The sequence below is a fragment of the Agelaius phoeniceus genome, chromosome 21 (genome assembly GCF_051311805.1).
Source record: "Agelaius phoeniceus isolate bAgePho1 chromosome 21, bAgePho1.hap1, whole genome shotgun sequence".
NCBI classification, from domain to species: domain Eukaryota; kingdom Metazoa; phylum Chordata; class Aves; order Passeriformes; family Icteridae; genus Agelaius; species Agelaius phoeniceus.
In genome coordinates this window covers 722,936-744,144 of record NC_135285.1, presented here as the reverse complement: position 1 = coordinate 744,144, position 21,209 = coordinate 722,936, and the positions used below count along the sequence as shown (strand labels likewise).

The window sequence follows — 21,209 nt, the reverse complement described above, 5'->3', positions numbered from 1 at the left end:
GAGCTTGAGATAAACCTCTGCCATGTAGATAACAGTGCTGCAATTAGGTTAATCTGAACATTAAAAAGCCATCAAGGAGCTGTTGGATGTTGCAGTTAAAACTAAGGCTACAATAGGAGGTACTAATGAGATCAAATGATGAAATAAGGCCTGGAGAGTTGCAAATTTTTTTTTTTTTTTTTTTGTTATGATTTCTTTTGATTTGGCAAACTTGAGGAGCTGGGAGGAAAGCAAAACCAGTTACCAAGGCTTTGGAGACCCAAACCCCTTTTCCACATCCACACCAGAAATAGCAACCTTCAACTTGAGAATAATCACTCAGCTTGAACATTGTGTTGTTAAACTAATGTGAGAGGAAAGAAGCAGCTCTTTGCCTGTGACTTGTGGAATAGTTAAAAAGTCTGGAGTTGGAGAGGTTTGGTTGAGGTTTAGCTGGGCTAAGCAATGCTCCTGTGTATTTCTGTTCAGTCTCTGTGTTAATGGTGATTCCTCTTTTTGTCACTTAAAGCTCTTCTCTTGATTTCTCTTTTGAAGATGAAGCCTTGACTTCCAATGAAGCAGTGTTAAAAAAAAAACACACAAACTTCCCCAAAACCAAACCTAAAACAAAACAAACAGAAAAAACTGTTTTCCCACCTCTAAGTGGGACAGTAGGGTAGAGCAGCTGAATTTCCATGGCATGTGTTGGTTCTCTGCTTTTGCACACTCAGTCTGTGATGCAGTGGGTGAAATACAGGCACAAATTCCCCAGAAAGGAACATAATCCACTGCTGCTGCTGTGAGCAGGGATGAGCTGTAAGGTGTCTGGTGCTTGTGTGGCCCTGCAGGACATGTGCTGCCAGTGATGAGGTGAGTTCAGGTGGCACTTGAGTGATCACAGGAAATTCATTTCAAGGCATGTGCCTGCCCCCACTTGGGTTATTCTGTCTTTTTTCCAGAAAAGTTTACTGCAGGTGACATGTAATGGTGGGGTTCTCTTTCCCTTGGGAAATATACACTTGGTACTGCATTTTGTTTATGCGTTATGGGTTTTATAAGGAAAATGGGGACAATCATCTTAGCAGAGCCTGGAGTGATAGGAAAAGAGGTGATGGTTTTAAACGAAGAGAGAGGAGATTTAGATTAGATATAAGAGATTTTTTTTACAGTGAGGATGGTGAGGCCCTGGCACAGGTTGCCTGGAGAAGCTGTGTCTGCCCCATCCCTGGAAACATTTCAAATCAGGCTGGACAGCAGCTCTGAACAACCTGATCCAGCCGAAGATGTCCCTGCTCACTGCAGGGGGGTTACAACTAGGTTGCCTGTTAAAGGCCCCTTCCAACACAAACCAATTTATTATTCTAAGTTCCAACAAATAGCACAGCTCTAACATGTATCCATTTTGACAAATGTGTCATTTTCCTGGTCTTTGTCTCAAATCAAAATCAATCCTCAAGAGCAAGGAAACCTATGGAAGAGAAGAGCTTTTCCTCCAAGCCCTACCACACTGGTTTTACCCAGATCTGAATAAACAGGTGTTTGTGAGCTCAGTGGATTCCATCCCATTGCTGGTCAGTTCTGCACACGTGCCCTGCCAGGATCACAGATGTCTTTTCAGCACTGCTCACAGCTCTTTGGGAAAAAGCAGCCTGACCTGGCAGAGGTGTTGGAAGGACACTCCATGTCCAGCCTCCTCATTCCTGGTTCCCTCTTCAGCTCTGACACACAGAGGTGCTCCAAGGCTCCTTGCCCTGATTGCCCCAGTTTCTGGCACAGGGCACTTTATTAAAGCCACCCATTAAGGGCTTATTCTGTATTTGGGGTCCAAGTGTTCTCACACACTACAGAAATGAGACACTCTCACCTCCTGTAAATCCTAATCCGTGCCTTTGCCTCCCAAGCAGTGCACAGTTAGAGCTTCATCCACTCCTGTGGTCCCCAGCTGGGATGGGACAGGCAGTGGCTGAACCAGCTCTTCTGAGCTTGAGTTCCTGCAGTTCATCCCAGCAGGTTCTAGAAGATCTGATTTGGATCAGTTTGTGAACGTGGCAGGTCTTGGCTTATCAAAGATTCAGAGATCCCATGAAAGGGAAAAATACAATTCTTCCCATCTTGCTGCCTGTTGTGACTCTGGGTGCTTTCAGGGCTGTGGAATGACTCAGGAATTAGAGAAACTGTAACCTTTTGATTTCAGGTTGTTTAAAATCTTGAGTTGCTTTCACAAAATGCAATTGTTCTACAAAACTTCAGAGGCAGAGTAAGACTGATAAGGGTGGCTCAGAAAAGTATGGTGGGTCAGGTGTTTTTCCATAGATAGGAAATATCTATCCCAGCTGGTTTTGTCCAAGTGCTTCACTTGCTTTCTGCCCAACCACTTGATCTTTAATTTCTGCTCCAGAGGCTGTTGATACTCAGATATGCAGCTCTGCCAGGAGTGTTCTTGTACTTTTGTGGAATGAATGTGGCCAAATCTTTGCAGGATTTGTGCTTGACAACATTACAGAAATAATTAATACATTTAAAATGTGTACAACAGCATTTTTACTTCACTTTGGAATAATGCCCATTTATCCACTGTAGGGTTCTTCTAAATACACAACTTTTTTTTTTTTTTTTTTTTTTTTTTTTTTTTTTTTTTTTTTTTTTTTTTGTGTGTGTGTGTGTTTTCTAGGCAGCCATACTGAGTATTAAGCTGAAATTACAGCCAGATCAAGATGTAGAGAAGGTGAGTCATTTTCTCTGCAGGCTCCTCTGTCATCAGATCCACCTTTTGTTAGCAGGAGATCCATCAGGGCCCTCCAAGTCCTGCTGCCTTTCACCTGAGGCTTTACTCCATTCCCAAGAAGTCCCTGTTGTGTTGTTGATGTACTTTTACATCAAGGTTAGGCACAGAGTGTTTTATTAGCCCCCATTACAGATCTTACCTGGTTTTTCTGGCTGCAGCCCCTCTGTAACAAATCCTGGCTGTGCTCATCACTGAGGCAGAGATCAGTACTCTGCTGCACTAAAGTTTTGCTCATATTTGTGTTACAAATGTCACAGCACTCCTGTAGGCAGCACTGGTGGCTTGGGCAAGGTTGGGACTCACTCTCCTGCTCCATGGGGATCAAAGGCAGGGCATGGTGCTTTAACATAATTCCTTCTCCTAGATGTGTACCCCACTACTGCTCCAGGATAAAGCAAACTTGGTGGAGGCATATGTGGCAGAATATCCCGAGCTCCAGAGGAAACTCTTGCAGACCCTGGACACGTGGTGTGAGTCCAGCTTCAATATCAGAGACATCATAAGGTAGAAACACTTGTCTTTCTGAACAGCTGGGGCCAAGGTGCTGCCAGAGCACTGTGTGTCTGTCCCCTGGCTGTTTGTCTGTGGTGAGAGCAGTGTGTCTATCCCTGGCTGGCTGTCTGTGATCGTGTCCCAGTGTAAGGGAGTGCAATATATTGACTCTTTGGCTGAAAAAGGGAAATTCTGGTGGCTGTGTCAGAGCCTTCTCCAATGGCCCAGGCAGTAGAACAGAGGAATCCTTGCTATTGACAGATGCTCCATTCCTGCCAAGATGAAACCTGTGCAGGACACCCCAGCAGCAGAGCAGTATCAAAGCTTCCCAAGGAGGTTGGAGCAATCAGCCTCTTCTGCTTTGCTGCAGACAAGGGTGACTTTCAGTATCGGTTGTACAGGTTTGGCAGGAAGATAACACTGTGATGAGGTGGCAGAAAAACAAGAGATGCAAGTGGTTAACCTTCCTCTGCTCATCAACTCCTGGTGTGTGTTTTCACTTCTGAATTGCCTCTCATTCGAATAACTCCTGTCACTCAGAGCCAGCAGCACAGTCAGAGTCACAGTGTAGCTGCAATAGTTGCTGACAGCTCTGAAAAAGACATGAAAAGGAGTTGCTCACTTTCTTTAAAATGAGCCTCTGAACTTGCTTCAAGTGGTTGACTGAAATTTGTGTGGTTGTGCTGTTGGCTTTTCCTGTATCTTGGGAAAGGCAGGGGCCTGTCCTTCTCAGCATCCCGCAAACCCCAATCCCTCTGCTGTTAAATGTCTGCTATTTGGGAAACATCCTTTAGATGATGCCACAGATGTGTCTCTCTGGTGTTGTTACAGACCATATCAAGGCCTGTCCAAGTACAACCCCGAAAAATTTAACCGCAGAGTGCTCAGTAAGCTCATCTTCAGGCTCCTGGAGAGATTCAATGTTGACTCAGGTATGGGATATTGCAACATATTGTGGAGTTATCTCAGTAATAAAGAACAAAGTCAATTTGTCTTCTTCCATGTTCATCAAGGAACCTTTGCTGTCATTTATCCTGGGGAATTTCAGGGTTTAATTAATGACATTGAAAAACAAAGCTGGCAAGTTATGGGAATGATCACTTTGGGCTGTCAAAGAATGAAGTGCTGGTGACTAATAGACTGCTTCTGCCATGATCTGAAATAAATCCTGACCTCAGCATGGCTCTGCATAAACACACCGTGGTCAGCTCTGAGTTATGACTCCATTCCTCTCACATAAGAAACAAGTCATTATTCACTGGGGATCTGTTTTCTTGAGCTGTGGGTGCATCAGCTGGGAGGAGATAACCCTTGGGAAGCAGGAGCCTCACAGCCCTTTGTATTCTTTGCATAAACTAGGGTTGATGGGGGGAATTTTAAGGCTCTTGCAACCTTACAAGAGAAGTGGCACATTTTCCATCACTTCACCAGCAGGTCTCTAACAAAATCTGATTTGCTTTGGTTCTTAGTGGGCACTGTTGATTTTTCCTTCTCTTTGGGGCCTTGCACCAGACCCTTTTAGGTGCATCGTTAGCTTTTACCCTGCAGAAGTTCCCATCATCAATCCAAGGTATGCAATTCTCTTTTCTTGGACTGAAAAGGGTTTTCTAACCACAAATTGTGGGCTTGTTACACCTGTCAGCAACACTATTGCATATTAATCTTCCCATCTTCAGACTAGTGTTCAAAAGTTACCAAGATAAACCTTTCAAACCCTCACTGGAAGAGAAGTGAATATATTTAAACCCAGCATGTTCATGTGAAAGCTGAGACATATGGGAGTGATTTATTTAGAAATGAAAAGCTTCCCAGGAGTTCATTAGTTTTCAGTAGTTTTCCCTCCTTGACAGTGCTGGGCATTCAGTTGGCTGTGTTGTCTTTGATGATCTGCAAGGAGAAAAGTGTTGTTCCTCTTTCCTTATGAAAGCTCCACCAAGGGCATGATATAATGGTAGAGGTGAAGTGATGTAACTGTTAACATGCAAAATCCTGATAAATAATAATTAAAGAAAAGAAAAGTCTAGAAGAGGAGCATGTGTTGGGCTCAGGTGCACTCCATGGGATGCAGCGTGCTTTGACGCTTTCCAGATGTTGTAGCTGCTGCTAATGGCCAGATCTTTCTGGTCCTCCACAGCCATTCACTGGTGAGGAGATTCCTTGGGATAAATACAGATCCCATTCCTTCCAGACAAATGTCCTTCCAGATAAATGTCCTTCCAGCCCTTTCTCCCATGCAAACTGCAGGGTCTGCAGTGCAGGGCAAGGCCTCACTCAAGAGGGCTGCCCACCTCTGCTGGTGTGAGAGGGGATGTGGGCACCTGGTTTGGACTTCAGCTAAAGCCAGTGCTGGGTGACTCCCACAGTCCCATACAGGACAGTAGGTGTTTATTTTTTACATCATACCACGAGCAGGAACTCACACATTGCTAAACTGTGGCTGTCAGTCTCCTTTGAAGTGCTTTGGAAGGGGATGAATACCTGCAGAGGAATTGCTGCCTTAGTGCTGGGTGTGCTGGAACTGAATTGGGAAATGCTAGCAGCTGGAATAATGTGCCTTTCTTTGTCTTCCCATCTCCCCCTCCCTTTCACTGAATTTCTGAGTGTTCTTTCTCCATTCTTTAGTAAAAGTAAGTCTGACTGGGAGGGAAAATTACACAAAAAGTAAGCAGCCTGGGCAAAGCATACAGATAAAAGAAACCCTCATTTCTCTTGTTCTGAGCAGTTCCCCCAGATGCTGGTGGTAAGGCAGAGCTCACACTTGTCACCTCACCTGGGCTGCTTGTCTGATGCTGTGGCTGCTTTCGGTCTCCTCCTCCTGTGACTCCCACTCGCTGTGAGAGCCTGAGAGCAGCAGCAGGGAGGGAAGTGGCTTTGATGAGAAGGGCTGGAGGAGGATGGGGTTTCTGGGTATGAGAAGGCAAACTTGTGTGTGACTCAGTTCTTGCAGTTCCAAATCGACTTGGAGATTTCACTGCTTGAGCTCACTCTTGCCCACTCACAGTAAATCACACTGACTGCCAAACACAGCTGAGGTGTCCATCAGCAACTGAGAACACTCCTGGGAACTGCCAGCCCTAAATTTCAGAGCCAGATAGGAGGTGGCCCAATTAAAAAAAGATCTCACACCTCAGGGGAAAAAAAAAAAAAAAGCTATCCTCTTAGATTTGTCTCCCTGTTCTTTTTCAGAGCTGTATTTCAGTATTCCTGTTAAGTCCCAAACAGGGCATGGGAAGTGGGCCGAGTCCCAAAGGTGTCCCAATAAACTGTGTGTGGATTTCATTTAATTACCCTTATTGGGGAGGAAGAAGCTGGGCAGAAGTGGTGTGTGATTGAGGAAACTGAGATTTATAGAGTCTTTCCTCACACCTGGGTCAGTGTGCTCAGGCTTAACGAGCCTGTAGCTTTTCCAAGCTAATTACTTAATAGTCTTTGGAGACCCTGTGAGATCGACTTTACAAATGCAAGTTTCAGTCAAAACAGATCTCAGAGGTGAGAGAACAGCCCTGTCCCAGGGTTGGCATGGTTGAGTCTGTTCTCTGCTGAGGCTTGGCACAGCCAGGACACAGAGAGAGCTCAGTGATGTTTTTCGTTGACAATTCCCAAGTCTGAGGTAGAAGGGATCCTGCTCGAAGAAATGTAACAGCCTCATCTGTTGGGTTTAGTGCCTACGTGCCAATGAGGGAGATCCAAGTGGAGGGACAGAGGGGAAAGAGGGGTACCCGAGAGCCCCGGTACCGGGGGGGCTCTGCTGGGACAGTGACAGACAAGCACCTCCGGTCCTGAGCGCTGTGAGCGAGTGTTTGCCGCGGGCTTCCCGAGGTTTTTAACACGAACCAGGAGGAATGTTTCCGTCGCTTGAGCACCCAGTTGTCCGTTTGGTTTAAGGTGGGATTTCCGTCCGTGTGACCGCCCCCGCCGGGCCCCGCGCTGCCGGGCAGCAGAGGGCAGGAGAGGGCTGTGCACGGCCACATCTGCACAGGTGAGCCACAGCTGGCTCTGCACGGCCACATCTGCACAGGTGAGCCACAGCTGGCCACACATCCTCAGGGCTCGAAGAGCTGCCAGCCCATGTCCAGGCAGTCACTAGTGAGAGCCCCAGCTGAGGCCTGGGAGCCCTCACCAGGCAGAAGATGCTCTGTTAGAAACAAGGGAATGACTTGTACAACTTGACAGGAATGCCTTTGGAGGGAGGGCAGGAGGTTATTCCCTTTTTTTGCTCCTGACTTCCATGGTGATTTTCCTCCAGAGTGTTTTAACTCAGGTGCTAAATACCAGCACAGCTCTCCATTCTGTTGTCTCTCTTAACAAGTTACCGTTCACCCTCATGTTTTTCATTGAATCCCCAACTGGAAGGGACATTGAAGCCCATCCAGTGCCACCCCTGCCATGGGCAGGGACACCTCCCACTGTCCCAGGCTGCTCCAAGCCCTGTCCAGCCTGGCCTTGGGCACTGCCAGGGATCCAGGGGCAGCCCCAGCTGCTCTGGGCACCCTGTGCCAGGGCCTGCCCACCCTCACAGGGAACAATTCCTAATTCCCAATATCCCATCCAGCCCTGCCCTCTGGCAGTGGGAGCCATTCCCTGTGTCCTGTCCCTCCATCCCTTGTCCCCAGTCCCTCTCCAGCTCTCCTGGAGCTCCTTTAGGCCCTGGCAGGGGCTCTGAGCTCTCCCTGGAGCTTCTCCTCTCCAGGTGAGCACCCTGGGCTCTCCCAGCCTGGCTCCAGAGCAGAGGCTCCAGCCCTGGAGCAGCTCCATGGCCTCCTCTGGACCCATTCCAACAGGAGCTGGGACCCAGGGCTGGGGCAGCTCTGCAGTTGGGATCTCCCCAGAGCACAGGGGCAGAATCCCCCCTTCCCTGCTGCCCACACTGGGGATCTGCCCAGGGCAGGGGGTTCAGGGCTGGGGCAGATCCAGCTCAGAACCACAGCACCCCTAGGTCCTTTTCCCTGGGCTGCTCTCGGTCTGTTCTCTGTCCAACCTCTCTGTGTGGTTTTGATTCATCCTTCTCTATTTTTTTTGTTATAAAATATAGAAACCCAGATTCAAACTCAGTTCCTTTGCTCCATCAGAATAAAATATATCACCAGTGCCTGTAAACATGTTTCTAGTTCATCCACGTTCCTCTGTCTTTTCCACAAACATTCAACTCCCCCAGTTCTGCCAGAGCCTGTGCTTTGGATATTTCCTTTAGAAGCTCAAAGAAAAAGCTGTTCAGTGGGTCTTTTGGATGGCCTGGAGGGGTCATGTCATGGTTCTTTCTGAAGAGCTTTGAAAACTTTCAAGTTAGGTGGTGGTGTTACTAATTTTTACTTTGATCTTACATTCTTTAGAGAGCAATCCTTTCCATGAGCTGATGATTTTTCCTCCAGATATTGGGACAATATCCAGAGGAAAGATCACCATATTTACTGGTGCAATATCCTACATGATAATTGCAGTGATTTCCTCTGATGCTTTGAGGGGAAGGCTTTGTTGCCACACTGTGGAGGATTAACTTAAAAAGAACAGCTTTAAGCCTTTCTGTCTGAGATGGAAACGTTCACATTCTGAGGTGATGTTTCAGGGCACTCTGAAGAGCTGCTGTAACCAGTGGGACATCAATCCACACCCCTGTGATCCCAGGCTCTGGTATCCAGAGATCACTCTTTGTTCTCCTGGGGTTTAGTCCTCAGCCATGCCCTGTGTGGGGCACACAAAGGGATGAGGAATCAGCTTCTCCCTGTGGCTTCTAATTCAAGGGAAGCTACAGAGAATTTCACGTTCCATTTCTCTGTGACTGTTTGTGCCTGCTGGCCCTGCTCCCTCTGGCTCCCAGTGAGATGTTTTGGCCCCATCTGAACGGCCAAGGAAGGCTTTGGTGAAGCCTTTCCCTGTACAGGCAGCCCAGCATCCAGCAGGAACTGACAGATACCTATGCTAATGCCACTTCTTTTATCTCCAGCCTTTATCTCTCCTTGCACTGGATTTCAAAACAAGGTGCTATGTGAAGATCTTGGGTTTTGCAGTTGTAATGAGCCATATCTAATGAAGGTGACAGCAATAAAAATAATAACAACAACTGTGGCTTGCTAGCTCAGCAAAGCAGTATTCCCCACCCTCTTTGTGTGGATGTGGAGCCTCTTTCATGGATCTGTGTTTTATCGGATAAACTTCAGCCACAAGTTTACATCCTGAGTGAGCTGTTCACAACTGCTTGAATGAATTAACAACACAGGTCCAATTAAACCCGAAAGAATGCAGCCTCTAGAGACTGAGGCGGTGCCCATGTGAGGATGCTGCCTAATTAAAGGTGTGAAGTCATTGACTGTGGAGCATATTGAACCAGAGAATGGATCTTATCGCTCAGGGATGGTGGAAGCAGAGATATCAGACCCAAGAATTAGCATTGCTAATCACGGATGAAAGTGTAAATAACAGTTTATAGTTGAGATAAGCTGACAGTGTGTGAGTCTGTCCCTCATTGTTCCAAGTGTGAGGGCATCCTGCCTTCCACAAACCCAGTCTGACACTGGGGAAGGAAAAAGTGTAATGTCTAGACAGTAAAACTTCCAGGAAATGCTGTGTACTTAAATGTCTTTTTCCTTCTTTCAGCTCTCTGCCCTAATGTCATAAATCAGCGGCACTTGAGAACCCTGAATTACCTCTTTTACAAGAGATTTGTTGAGGTATGTGCTGTGTTGTGTGTGGGGAATGAGGATTTTGGTTACATTTACATTTTTAATAACTTAATTGAGATAATCGAAATGTATTAATAGTTTATGATCAAGTTTTTTTTTACAAGTTCTGCTCCTAAGCCCTCCCAATCCATCAGGGAAGCCTCTGATGTGTCTTTGCTGCCTGCCAAACCCACTGCCAGAGGAGATGGGCAGGATGGAACACTTCAGCCTCCTGCATCTCTGAGCTTTAATGTTGGATGATGTCACTGTAGGGAGCTTGGTCATGCACAGAGGGAGCAGAGAGTATTTCTCCAGGTGTATTTGTTTAGCAGAGGGAACGGATTCGTGATCTGGTGTTCTGCTCTCTTTGGCCTTCCACTTCCCTTGTTTTGGAGAATTTGCTTGCTTTAAAGTATCCAAGCTGGCCAGTTATTTCCATTAAGGTACATTTGGCAGCTGTTTCTGGACACAGTCCCTTCTTCTGAGAGTTCTTTGGTGCTCTCTGTTTACCATTCTCAGCTGTGTCTGAGCTCTGGTTAAATGTCTCCTTTATCTCACTAATATTTAAATTACATGCTTGGATATCTCAAAGCTGTTTTCTTTGAGGCTCTTGCTCCCTGTTTGTTCTTGTATATTTCCATAAAAGTGACACTGACACTCCCTGTTTCCTCTGCCAGCTCTGTGGTGAGACTCATGGTGGGTCTCATGCAGTTCTTGGCAGAGTGGAGAGCAGGTCCCTTCCTGAGTTTCTCCCCAAGTTTGGCTCTGAACTGCATTAGAATGGGAATATTAACTTATCAGTTTCCTTTCCCAGACCTCATGATTCCAGAGCATTTTTCATGATTTGACTGTTGAGAAAAATTGTATTTTTATATTCTGAAGGCTCAGCCTTGCAGATGACCCCCGGGATCTCTCCCTTGGCTGGAGCCTTCAGGATTGCTCCCCATGGCTGGCTGGAGAGATGAGTCTGGGCACAAACTGCATAGGAATATTTATGTTTCATGTGCTGTGGTGTAAGAGTTCCCTCATCCAAGCTGTGTTCTGCCATGCCTCAGCTGGAGACACTGAGGAGCTGAGGAGCTGTGTGTCCAAGTTGCATTCCTTGGTCACAGGTGATGCCAGTGGGGATAATGAGGTGTTCATTTCTAGTTTGCTGTATGGAACATCCTCCCTTTCCTACCATGGCTCAGCAGTGATTTTGTCTTTTCAGAAAACCATGACTGAGGAGAATTGGGCAGACCACATTCAGGTGAGTGTGAATTTCACAGGGTTGTTTGCTTGGAGGTTATTTGAAGATGTTTTAGCATACCCAGCTCTGGATGTTGTAGTCCTGCTATCACAGTTCTGCACTTTCTCAACACTTTGAAAGCAAATTGTAAATGCAGGGAAGGGCAAGGGAGAACATTTGTATTTTAACTCCTTTTACATCTTTGAAAATGCTTTCTTTTGGCTGGAGCCAAACTAGAGCATTTGGACAAAGCTCTCACGGATGCACAGAGTGGGATTGTTGGGGTGTCTGTGCAGGGCCAGGAGTTGCACTGGATGATCCTTGTGGGTCCCTTTCAGCTCAGGATATTCCATGACTCTGTGCTTCTGTGATTTAGATAAGATGATCAAATACATTCTTTTACTTTCCTGCACTTGTAAGTGAGCACTGCAAGTATTTACATTGATTAATGACAAGGAAGGGGGAAGGAGGCTGTACCTCAGGAGCTAGCAAGGTGTGTGAGGAAACTGGGATTAATGTTAGATTCCCTGTGCGTGCTCTGACCACTTTCGACAGGTGACTGATGTTGTGACCTCTCTGTCTTATGCTACAGGATATAAGTAATTTTAACAGCACAAGGAGAAGGAAGCAGGGTGGGTTTTTCTTGGTGTATAAACCAGAAAGTTCAGGCAGCTCCCAAGTCTCCCACTCTGGAGACAGGAGGCTCAGGATATCCCTGGGAAGTGCATGTGTAGTGCCTGGTAAGCCCTGAGAGCACAGAGCTGCATGCTGCACTGGGGCAGAGGGTTGTCTTGCTTTCCAAAGGATTGCAAACTCTGTATTTCCTGCTTGTTGCCAACTGGTGTATTTTTCACAAATGTGTAATTATCAGCCGAGTGGTGCTGAAACTTGCCTGTTATCAGCTTGACTCGGTGCTATCAGAGATCCCTGTCTCTGGCATCAGTTGAAAGTGATGGGAATCTGTGCCTGTGCATCTGCAGGAAGCTGAAATAACAACCTGTGCAGGCTGGTGGCTGCTGCTGGCAGGAAAAGGAGGGAATAAAGGAAGGATCTTTGAGCAAGTTTTGGTTTTCAGTGCAAAAACTAACACTGTCCAGGACTTTATTTGTTTTGAAAGGTTGGGCTTTACAGGAGGGAATGGCTCAAAGTTCACTCAGAGCTTCATAGAATCACAGGATCCCAGACTGGTTTGGGCTGGGAGGAACCTAAAAGTCCATCCAGTGCCAGCCCTGCCATGGCAGGGACACCTCCCACTGTCCCAGGCTGCTCCAAGCCCTGTCCAGCCTGACCTGGGGCACTGCCAGGGATCCAGGGGCAGCCACAGCTGCTCTGGGCAACAGCTTCACAAAAGGTTAGAGCTTTACCTGTGACCTGACATGTTTGACCTAAAAAGTTCCTTAGGCTCCTTGTGGAGCTGAGGAGCCCTCACATTTGCGTTGTGTGTCCCATCCCTGTGTTCACCTGAGGCTCACATAAAGTTTGGATCTCCCAAGCTTTGCCTGGTCAGGCACTATTAAGGACTGGAGGCAGAGGATGAGACACAATGTGACCTTTGGTCACCTGGAGGAATAGAAAAAACTCCCAAAAGACTCCACAATGACAGACTCTCAGAATTATTGGATCATTTTTGGATGCTTTTTTCATTTTGTAGTTCAAAGAGTTTGGAAGTCTTCATGGGATTTTTTTCAATTTCATTTTTTTTCAAATTCTTTGCTGCAGCCATAAAAAAGACATACATTATATTGATATGACTAGCTCTAGTGATTATATAGGTAAAGATATCAGGATTTATAGAGATACCAGGAACTCTGGTGAGGTGGGACTGTCATTGCTTGGAGCTTGCCATTGCAGGCCAGTGACATTTTGGGACTGGGATTTTCTTTTGTTCATCCTGGGCAGTACAAGTACAGATTTTTCCTGTTCCTGCTCTGTGGAATGAATCCCAGGTGTGATCCTGACTGCTCCTATAAACAGCAGAAACTCAGGAGTTAATTGTGGGGCCAATAAAACCTGTTTCCAGCCCTGTAGCAAACTGGTTTAGCCCCCTCTGCCTGCCAGCACTCAGTGGCTGAGCCAGTGTCCAGGCAGGGATGGCAGAGGAGGCAGGAGGGGAAGGAGAAGGATCCAAACTTCTTTATACCTGAAGAAGGCTGCCCTCATCCCCACTGGCTGCTGCAGGCCTGGTCGGCCAGGAGAGCTGCCCCTTGCAGCCCCTTCTCCAAGAGGAGATGCCTGGAGGGCAGAGTCAGGGGGGAAGAGACTCTCTGTGCCCAGTGCCAGCTGCTTGCTCTTCATTCCCTTCCTAAGGGATCCTGGGCTGCTGGAATACAGGGAGTGCCTGTTCTCACAAGAAGGGGAACATAGGGAGGATATTGGTAGACAGGCAGGGAAAAAGAGGCAGGGCATGAGGCTCCTGTCTGCTTTCTATGTGCCCTTGTGATGCCATTTTGGCATGCTTTGTGTTTGTCCTGGCCTGGCAGCTGCACAAAGAAGGTTGAGTTGGGCAGAGCAAGCCCAGCACAGCTGGTCTGTGCTCTGCTCAGATGTGTTCAGGGTGGTCCTGCCAGCCACTGCAGGCAGCAGCAAGAGGGGTTGTGGAGGGCAGATGTTCCCCTGGACATTCTGTAGGACAAAATCGCTAAAAAACATGGAAGGAGTTTCTCCATGGAAGGAGCTTCTCCATGGAAGGAGTTTTTCCATGCCAGGCTTTCAAGAAGTAAACACACATGGAACTGTGATATCAATGAGAAGCACGGTAGGGGAGTGACTCTGGTGGCAGGTGTCACCTCTGGCAGGGTTTAGGTGTCAGACTCTGTCTGAGACACTTGCAGGAGGTTGGCAGCATGACAAGGGCCCTGCTGAAGGACACTTCTCTCTCAGAGGGCAGCTGGAGCACCAGGACATCTCAAATAGCACCAGACACATGCATTTTGGTGGCCTGAAATGTTCCAGTTTGACAGAGAACTTGGGTGTAGGATGGTTCTGCTGCCCTGCTCTCAGTGCTGTTTTCTCACTGGTATTTTGGGGTCTTGTAGTTAGGACATTCTAGACTCAGGTGGCTGGTCAGTGCCAGATCAGTTTAAAGTGTTATCTCAAACATACCAAGAAGTTATACCAAGAAATCTCCGTGTTTGTTTGGCCTTTCCTGTGATGAAACTCCTTCTCCTGTGGAGCAGAACTGTGTGACACTGCCCAGCACTGCAGCTCTTGCTGGGGACAGTGACTGGAAGCAGCACTGGGCAGGGTTCAGGCCCATTGGTTTATTTGGGACTGTCAGTGTTAGAACCACTGTGAGGTGTCCAGGAGAGGGAGTGGGTAGAAGTGGGATTTTCACTTTTATTGACCTTAAGCAAGGGGCTTTTTGCTGCTACATCCCAAACTGTTTTGTGCTAGTGTTTGCACAGGGAAACTATCCCTTAACTTCTCAAAATTGAACATCTGAAACTCTTCCAAATCTGGTGCTCAGAAAAGCACTGCTGTTTGGAAAGATGTCACTTGTTCTGTGAGTGCTTCCTGGGGAGCAGGGGCCTTTTGTTCAGAATGAGAGGAAACAGCCTCAAAATCCACTAGAGAATGTTGAGATTAAATACTAGGAAAAAAAAATCATGGAAAGGGCTGTAAAGCACTGAAACGGGCTGCCTAGGGCAATGATGGGGTCACCATCCCCGGAAGTGTCAAAAAATGTGTGGATGTGGCACTTGGGGATGTGGCTTGGTGGTGAATGTGGTTGGTACTGGGTTGATGGTTGGACTTGATGATCTTAGAGGGCTTTTTCTACCTTAATCATTCCACAATTCTCTGATTCTGCACTGACTGAGACCACTCTGACCTTGGTGTGTGCTTTGAGAGGAGGGTGCAGGGATGCACGTCCCAGAAAAGGGCCCTCATTTTCCTCAGGCCCCTGTCCTGCAGCTCCTCAGTCTCTTCTGGGCTTGTGAGGATGCAGAGATGGGCTCTGGGGGCAGCTGTTTCCCGTGCTCTGCACAGGGAGAGCCTGCAGCTGATCCCTGTCCTCCTCCAGCTGGGACAGTGAGATAACTTATTTATTTTAAAATTTCTGACCATGAAAATCAAGCACTGTGCCAGCTCCTTTGCTGGGTGAGTAGGGGTCAGATGCTGGTAATTCCTAGGAAATGCAGAATTCCAGTTCCACTACAGTTCAGGGGTTGTTATGCTGCTTACAGACAATATTCAGAAATCTGCCCTTCTTTCTGTGTAATACATTGGAAAAACATTAACAATTCCTGGTACCTAAAAGGTGTAAATTACCTTACACTGCAGCAAGGAGTTGATGTAATCTTATTTATTTGACAAATTAATTTCTAAATAGCAGTGGCTGATGCCAAGATTCTTTCTGTACAGAACCATTTTGACTTCAATTAAAACACAGCTACCTCTGGAATAAAATGTAAAAGCTCTTACACTCAAGGAGGGAATTTTTAAAGGGATTTTAAAGGGTAGAATGCCATTTATTTTTTCAAAGGTTTTTTTGTGGCCAGAACACCTGGCCAGGATTCCTGCTCTGGGGAGTCTTGAATAAGGACAAGGAGTCAAAAAGACCACTTTGCAAATACCTACATCCACTGTTCTTCCCTAGAACCCCTGAGTTGAAGGAAACTTTTCAACTGGTTTAAGTACAGCACCATCTCTGCAGTGTGAAGAACTGAATATCCACAGGGAATGAAGCAGTGTGTGCTGTGCAGATGGGAACGATGCTCTGGAGGTGATTAATAAGTGACATGTCTCTCAGTATAAGGCTGCATACAAAATCCTCTTTCCCTCTGGTTGGAGTGAAGTGTTTATTCAGGGATGGGATGGCTTTCATCACTCCAATGTCAAGCCCAGACTGGCTCTTTTCCTGGAGGGTGGAAACCCGAACGAGTTTAACCAGCCAACGTGTGGAGTCCCCTGCTAGTACTTATGGACTTCTTTAGCAGGAAATCAAACCAGTAGATGATTGTTTTGTTCCTTCTGGCCTTAGAAGTCTCAGGGAGGAATCATCAGCTGAAATAAATGTTCATGGTCCCACCCGTGGTGCTGCACGTGGTGCTTGTGCTGAGGTGCTGAGCCACTGGAGCCCCGCAGCTCCCAGTATGGGGATGTGTGTGAATATGCAGGAGCTGCTCCTGGTCTGGTTTTGCCTGCAATCTGCCAGTTCAACCATCTGCAAAAGAGTTGCATTTATCTTTACACAGCTTTAAGCAGCTCCCTAGCAGCTGCCATTGCAGAAAAGAGAAAGTTTGATTTTTCTTTCCCTTTTCCCCTTTGCAGAACAGCTGGTGTTTACACCTGGACTAGTGACATGTTTCAGGTCTGCTGTCTCTCTTGGGAAGTCAGGACTGGGGGAATTGCTTTGTTTTGGGTCAGAACTGGCAGCCTTTCTTCCCCCAGTTTCCACTTGTAGCTCCCATTTCTCCTTCTATTCCTCTCCCTGCATTTTGTCCCCTGTTCAGGGACTGGCAGGAGCTCAGTGGGAGTGATGGTGCTTTGACACTCATTCTGCTTTTTCCCTGTGCCATTTTCTTTCAATTTATTCTTGTTGGAGGTCTCTGGGGAGAGCACACAGCCACAATGTGGTTTAAAGGGAATATTAAACCATGGACAAACTGGAGTTTGTAGTAGGAGGAAGAGTGGGAGGCAAAATATCTATCTCCTTCTGTTTTTCAGTTTGTCATGGGGTCATATATTGATTGGAAGCTGAAATAACACCAGTTAATGGAAAGCAAAAGGATGACTGATGGGGCTGGTGCAGAGAACAGGCACGTCTGTGACCATCTCAGGAGCAGCATCCCGTAATTCCAGGAGCTGGACTCAATGATCCTTGTGGTTCCCTTCCAGCTCAGGATATTCTGATTCTGTGACTGTGATTCAGTTCTGCAGCTGCGTTCTGCTCTTGGGAGAGAGCAGGCAAATGTGCACCTGTACTAATGAGGTTTGCACTGCTGGGCTAAAAGAAATGGGAATTTTGCATTGAACAAACCCCCAGCTGCTGTGGGAGAAGCACACAGGAAAAGCCAAACATGCAGCATATTCTGTGCCTCCCCAGCTAAGGAAGAGTCTGTCAAAGGATGACGTGTACAGTTAAATGTAAACAGTTCCAACTACTTCCTGCATGGCTTAGGCTATGTTAATTCTCTGTAAGACCTGGAGGGCTGGTGTGTCTACTGTAATTGTAGTAGTTTTATTTATAACAAATCCAGCCATTGCTAGATAAATAAATTGTGGTTAAACACAAAGACACTGATGAATTCTGGTGTAATATTACAGTAGGTACAAAGAAGCCAAGAAAAACTGCCATAATTTGCTGTCCAATCTACCAAATTGTCAAAAATGTCCAAATAATTCTAAAAGTCAGCTAAAATTTCTCTGGAGTGATGTAAGATGTGTTTGTTCAATAACTTTAGAAAATCAGCCCCCATTTACTGAAGTGTGGATCTACAGGGCCAAGCTGGGGATTGACAGAGCTGGGTGTCGATTCTACTTCAGGGAGAGATTGGCAAGGGATGCTTGGAAAGTCCAGGACTTCAGTCTTAAAGTTGATGGCCAAATAGCCTTAATGTGCAAACTAATTAAGTACTGGAGAGTGAAGAGAGGAAACTGGAGAGAACACAATGGGGAGGAAAAATCTCCTTTAAATTGTTTTGGTGTGTTAGAGATACATTCTGACCTTAGCCCCCTGCCACCAGCCAGGGCCAGCATGCTGCTAAGCACTGTAATTACATTTCTGTCACTAGCAGGCATTCACTCGGCAGCACAGCTTCATCAGAAGGAGATTTGGTATGGTATAAAAAAGGGCTAATTGGCTTATGGCTATAGGTTGAGAGGTCACGGTTAGATTAAGGAGTTAAGAGCATCAGTGAGCTGTTCAACTCCACTGGGGTGTGCTGGGGGAGGTTTAGTTCTGCCAAGTGGGAAAAGCATCCTAGGAGTATGAAACTATACAGGAATGATGATCATGTAAAACCTTATAGGAACATGTGGAACATACCAGGTCCTTAAAATCAACATCAGGAGTGGTGTCCAGGATACCTGTTAGTGACTGCAAACTGCAGCAAATACAGGGTAGAAATCACAGAATCCCAGACCGGTTTGAGTTAGAAGGGACTTTAAAAATTATCTTGTTCAAACCTCCTTGCCATGGGCAGGGACACCTTCCCACTGGCTCTGTCCAACCTGACATTGGAGACTTCCAGGGATCCAGGGGCAGCACAGGGAAGAATTTCTCCCTAATAGCTAAACAAAATCTTCCTTCTGTCAGTTTAAAACTGTTCCCCCTCACCCTCTCACTACCTCTATATAAAGTCCTTTCTATAAGCTCCCTTCAGGTACCAAAGGGCCATAACAAGGTCTTCCCAGAGCCTTCTCTTCTCCCAGCTGAACAACCCCAACTCATGTTTGTATTCCACAGAGTAAAAATGAGGACAGGCTCACTTCAAACAGGCAACTCCTCATGTTCCTTTTGCTCCAGGACCAAGGGAGCCCTGTCAAGAGCCCTGACAAGGCCTGTGCAGCCAAATAGGGAAAGGCAGGGGAGAGGATGGGACATGGAGCTTGCCTGCTTCCCAGGGTAGCACAGAAGGAGAGGATGGATTCACTGATAAAAACCAAAGCAGACAAGGGCTCTGCATGTACTCTGTTTGCAGGTGGGAGCCAGTTCTTACCTGCAGCTCCATGGCAGGAGCCCCACGATGCCCTCGCCCCACAGGAGCTGCTGTGAGCTGGGCTGAGCAGGTGTGGGGGCTCTGTTTGCCCAGTGTCACTAAGTTTTCAGCCTTCACATACACACAGACCCTCTCTGCCCTTCTTACCCAGCCAGCAGTAAAACGATCCAGCCATTCAATAATCGTCCCAGATTATTTAAACCCTCTGTAATCGATCGGTCCCTGTCTGAGTGCTCACTGATAGATATTGGCTTCTAAAGCCTGTGCAAATCAGCTGCCTTGCACACAGATAATCAGGCTGCTGGCAATTGATAGTTTGGCTGTATTCTACTTTTAGGCAAGATTAGTTCCCCAGTTCCCTGCCAAGAAGAGAACCACATAAACAGAGGATTGTTTAGAAACAAAAAGGTTCCTCTTGACGGAGAAGTCATGTAAATGGGAAGAAACAGGAAACTAATCTTCCCTTGTTCACTCTGAAAGAATGCATATCTCTGAGGAATGTTGTAATTATGGATTTAGGAAATCAGTCCAATTTGCCAGGGTGTGAATTTCAGAGTTCATTCAGTCAACCCTCTCAAGCATTTCTCCTTCAGAACAAAAACCACCAGGAGCTAAAGTGTAGCAAAAGAGATTAAAGTAGAGAAAAATTGACTGCCAAGCTTTGCTTTTGGGAAAGATCTTGCACAGATACTGATTATTGCTTTGGCTATGAGCCAGGGAGGTTTGGGCATGGCAAAACAGAAATCAGTGGTAACTTATGTTTGTCCTGTGGGCATCTCTTTTCCATACACTAATGATGGGAGGAGTTTGTGCTCCTGAGCAAGTATTTCCATTGTCAGGATTTTTGCTTATTTACTTTGAAGGCTTTCCTAAATAGAAAAGAGGAGACTTTTTTCCTAAATGGAGTCTATGTATTCTTATGATGTATGTGACTGGGCATGGGAACACTTACTGGAGTTATTGGTGGGTTAAGTGCACACTGGATTAGCTCCAAACCAGCTGAGAAGTGTTGGAGTGACCTTGGCCCATGCACATCCCGACAAGCAGGTGAGTGAACTCCGTGTTTTTTGAAAATACTCGCCCTGTGAGTTCAGGTCCCAGCAGAAGCACAGAGGCAGTGGTTTCACTCCTTCACTCACCTGCAGCTCTGGCAGCCCCGTGGTGACATGGAGCTGCAGGGCCCTGTTCCTGTCCCCACAGTGGGCCCGGCTCTGGCAGCACATGGAATTCCTCACTCTGTGGAATTCCTGCAGACAGATTCTGTAGCACAAGTCGATGTCACACGTTGCTGCTAAGCTGGAATTTGGAATTCTCAGATTGGATATGCACCCTTCAGGCAGCCCCAGAGCTTAGCAGAGAGCTGTACTTTCCTTGTGCAAGCCTTCGTGCTCCAGGATACAAACCAGAGGAGAGTTCTGGCATGGCGACTTCTCTAGAACATTTATGAAAGTGCCTAGATTGTGAAAACCTTCTGAGGCTGGAAAGCCTAGAGAAACGATGTTTGGTGACAGTAGGCTCAGGCTGAGTGACACTCAGCAGCAGTGCAGGTCACCCAGTACACAATGGGAGCCTCCACTTCCCTAAACTGGAGAGCAGGATTTGCCATTGGTCCCATGACACTTCATTCGTGTGTGTGTGTGTGTGTGAGTGTGACACGATGACAAAAGGCAGGGAGATAAATGCTACTTCAAAATACATTGGAAAGATAAGGGTTGCCAGTTTGTCTTCAAATGCACTGTGTCATTGGGCTTAGACAAAGCATCTACTGTGATAAGTAACACAGTACTCTGCTCTGAAAGAGTTTGGCCAATTTCCCCATCCTCATTCATCTTCAGTCTTGCCAAGTGCTGGAGTGCTCCCAGAAAATATCTCCAGCCTGCCATCGTGGGACCGAGGTGTGAGAAACCTGGAAGCATATCAAAAATCTGTGGCTTCTGTATTCAGACCAAGTCCTTGGTCCTTTGCTGAGCCCTAGGATGAATAATATTCAACAGCTATGGGGCCAGGGTTAGGTTGGAATTCAGAAGGTGCCTCTGCAGTGGTTGTGAGAGAGAGATTTTGGGAGGAAGCACAGATCCTCAGGACAGAGTTCACAAAGAAGAGAAAGGGAAAAGAAATTATGTCTGAAAAAGCAAGTAGGGTAAAGTTGCCTTAGTCTATTTGCTATGTAATTGTATTTTGGGAGAGTTATGGATGTCATACAGTCACTTTTCTCTTTAAACAAAGGTTATTTCAGTGGAGTTAGTTGGACACTAGGGCTCATTGCAGAGCTACACCTGTGCCATTCCCTGACCACCTAAGTGGAGGGAATAACAAGTATTGCAGGTGGGTTGTGATTTTGTGTATCAGCATACCTGGAGTTGTGGGATGTAATTGAGGAAAATGAGTTAATTGTGGGCTAAAATAAG

The 21,209-nt window shown here is 46.6% G+C and overlaps 1 protein-coding gene across 8 annotated transcripts in view; it reads left to right on the top strand.

Annotated features, from left to right (window-relative positions):
* Positions 1 to 21,209, top strand: part of EXD3 (exonuclease 3'-5' domain containing 3) — a 253,033-nt gene that overhangs the window by 89,640 nt on the left and 142,184 nt on the right. For all 8 annotated transcript variants that reach the window (XM_077189000.1, XM_077189002.1, XM_077188996.1 and 5 more), the window contains 5 exons: positions 2,651 to 2,704; positions 3,129 to 3,268; positions 4,088 to 4,188; positions 9,848 to 9,921; positions 11,123 to 11,161. In XM_077189000.1, coding sequence (XP_077045115.1) covers positions 2,651 to 2,704; positions 3,129 to 3,268; positions 4,088 to 4,188; positions 9,848 to 9,921; positions 11,123 to 11,161 — 408 coding nt within the window. The remainder of the gene's footprint in view (positions 1 to 2,650; positions 2,705 to 3,128; positions 3,269 to 4,087; positions 4,189 to 9,847; positions 9,922 to 11,122; positions 11,162 to 21,209) is intronic.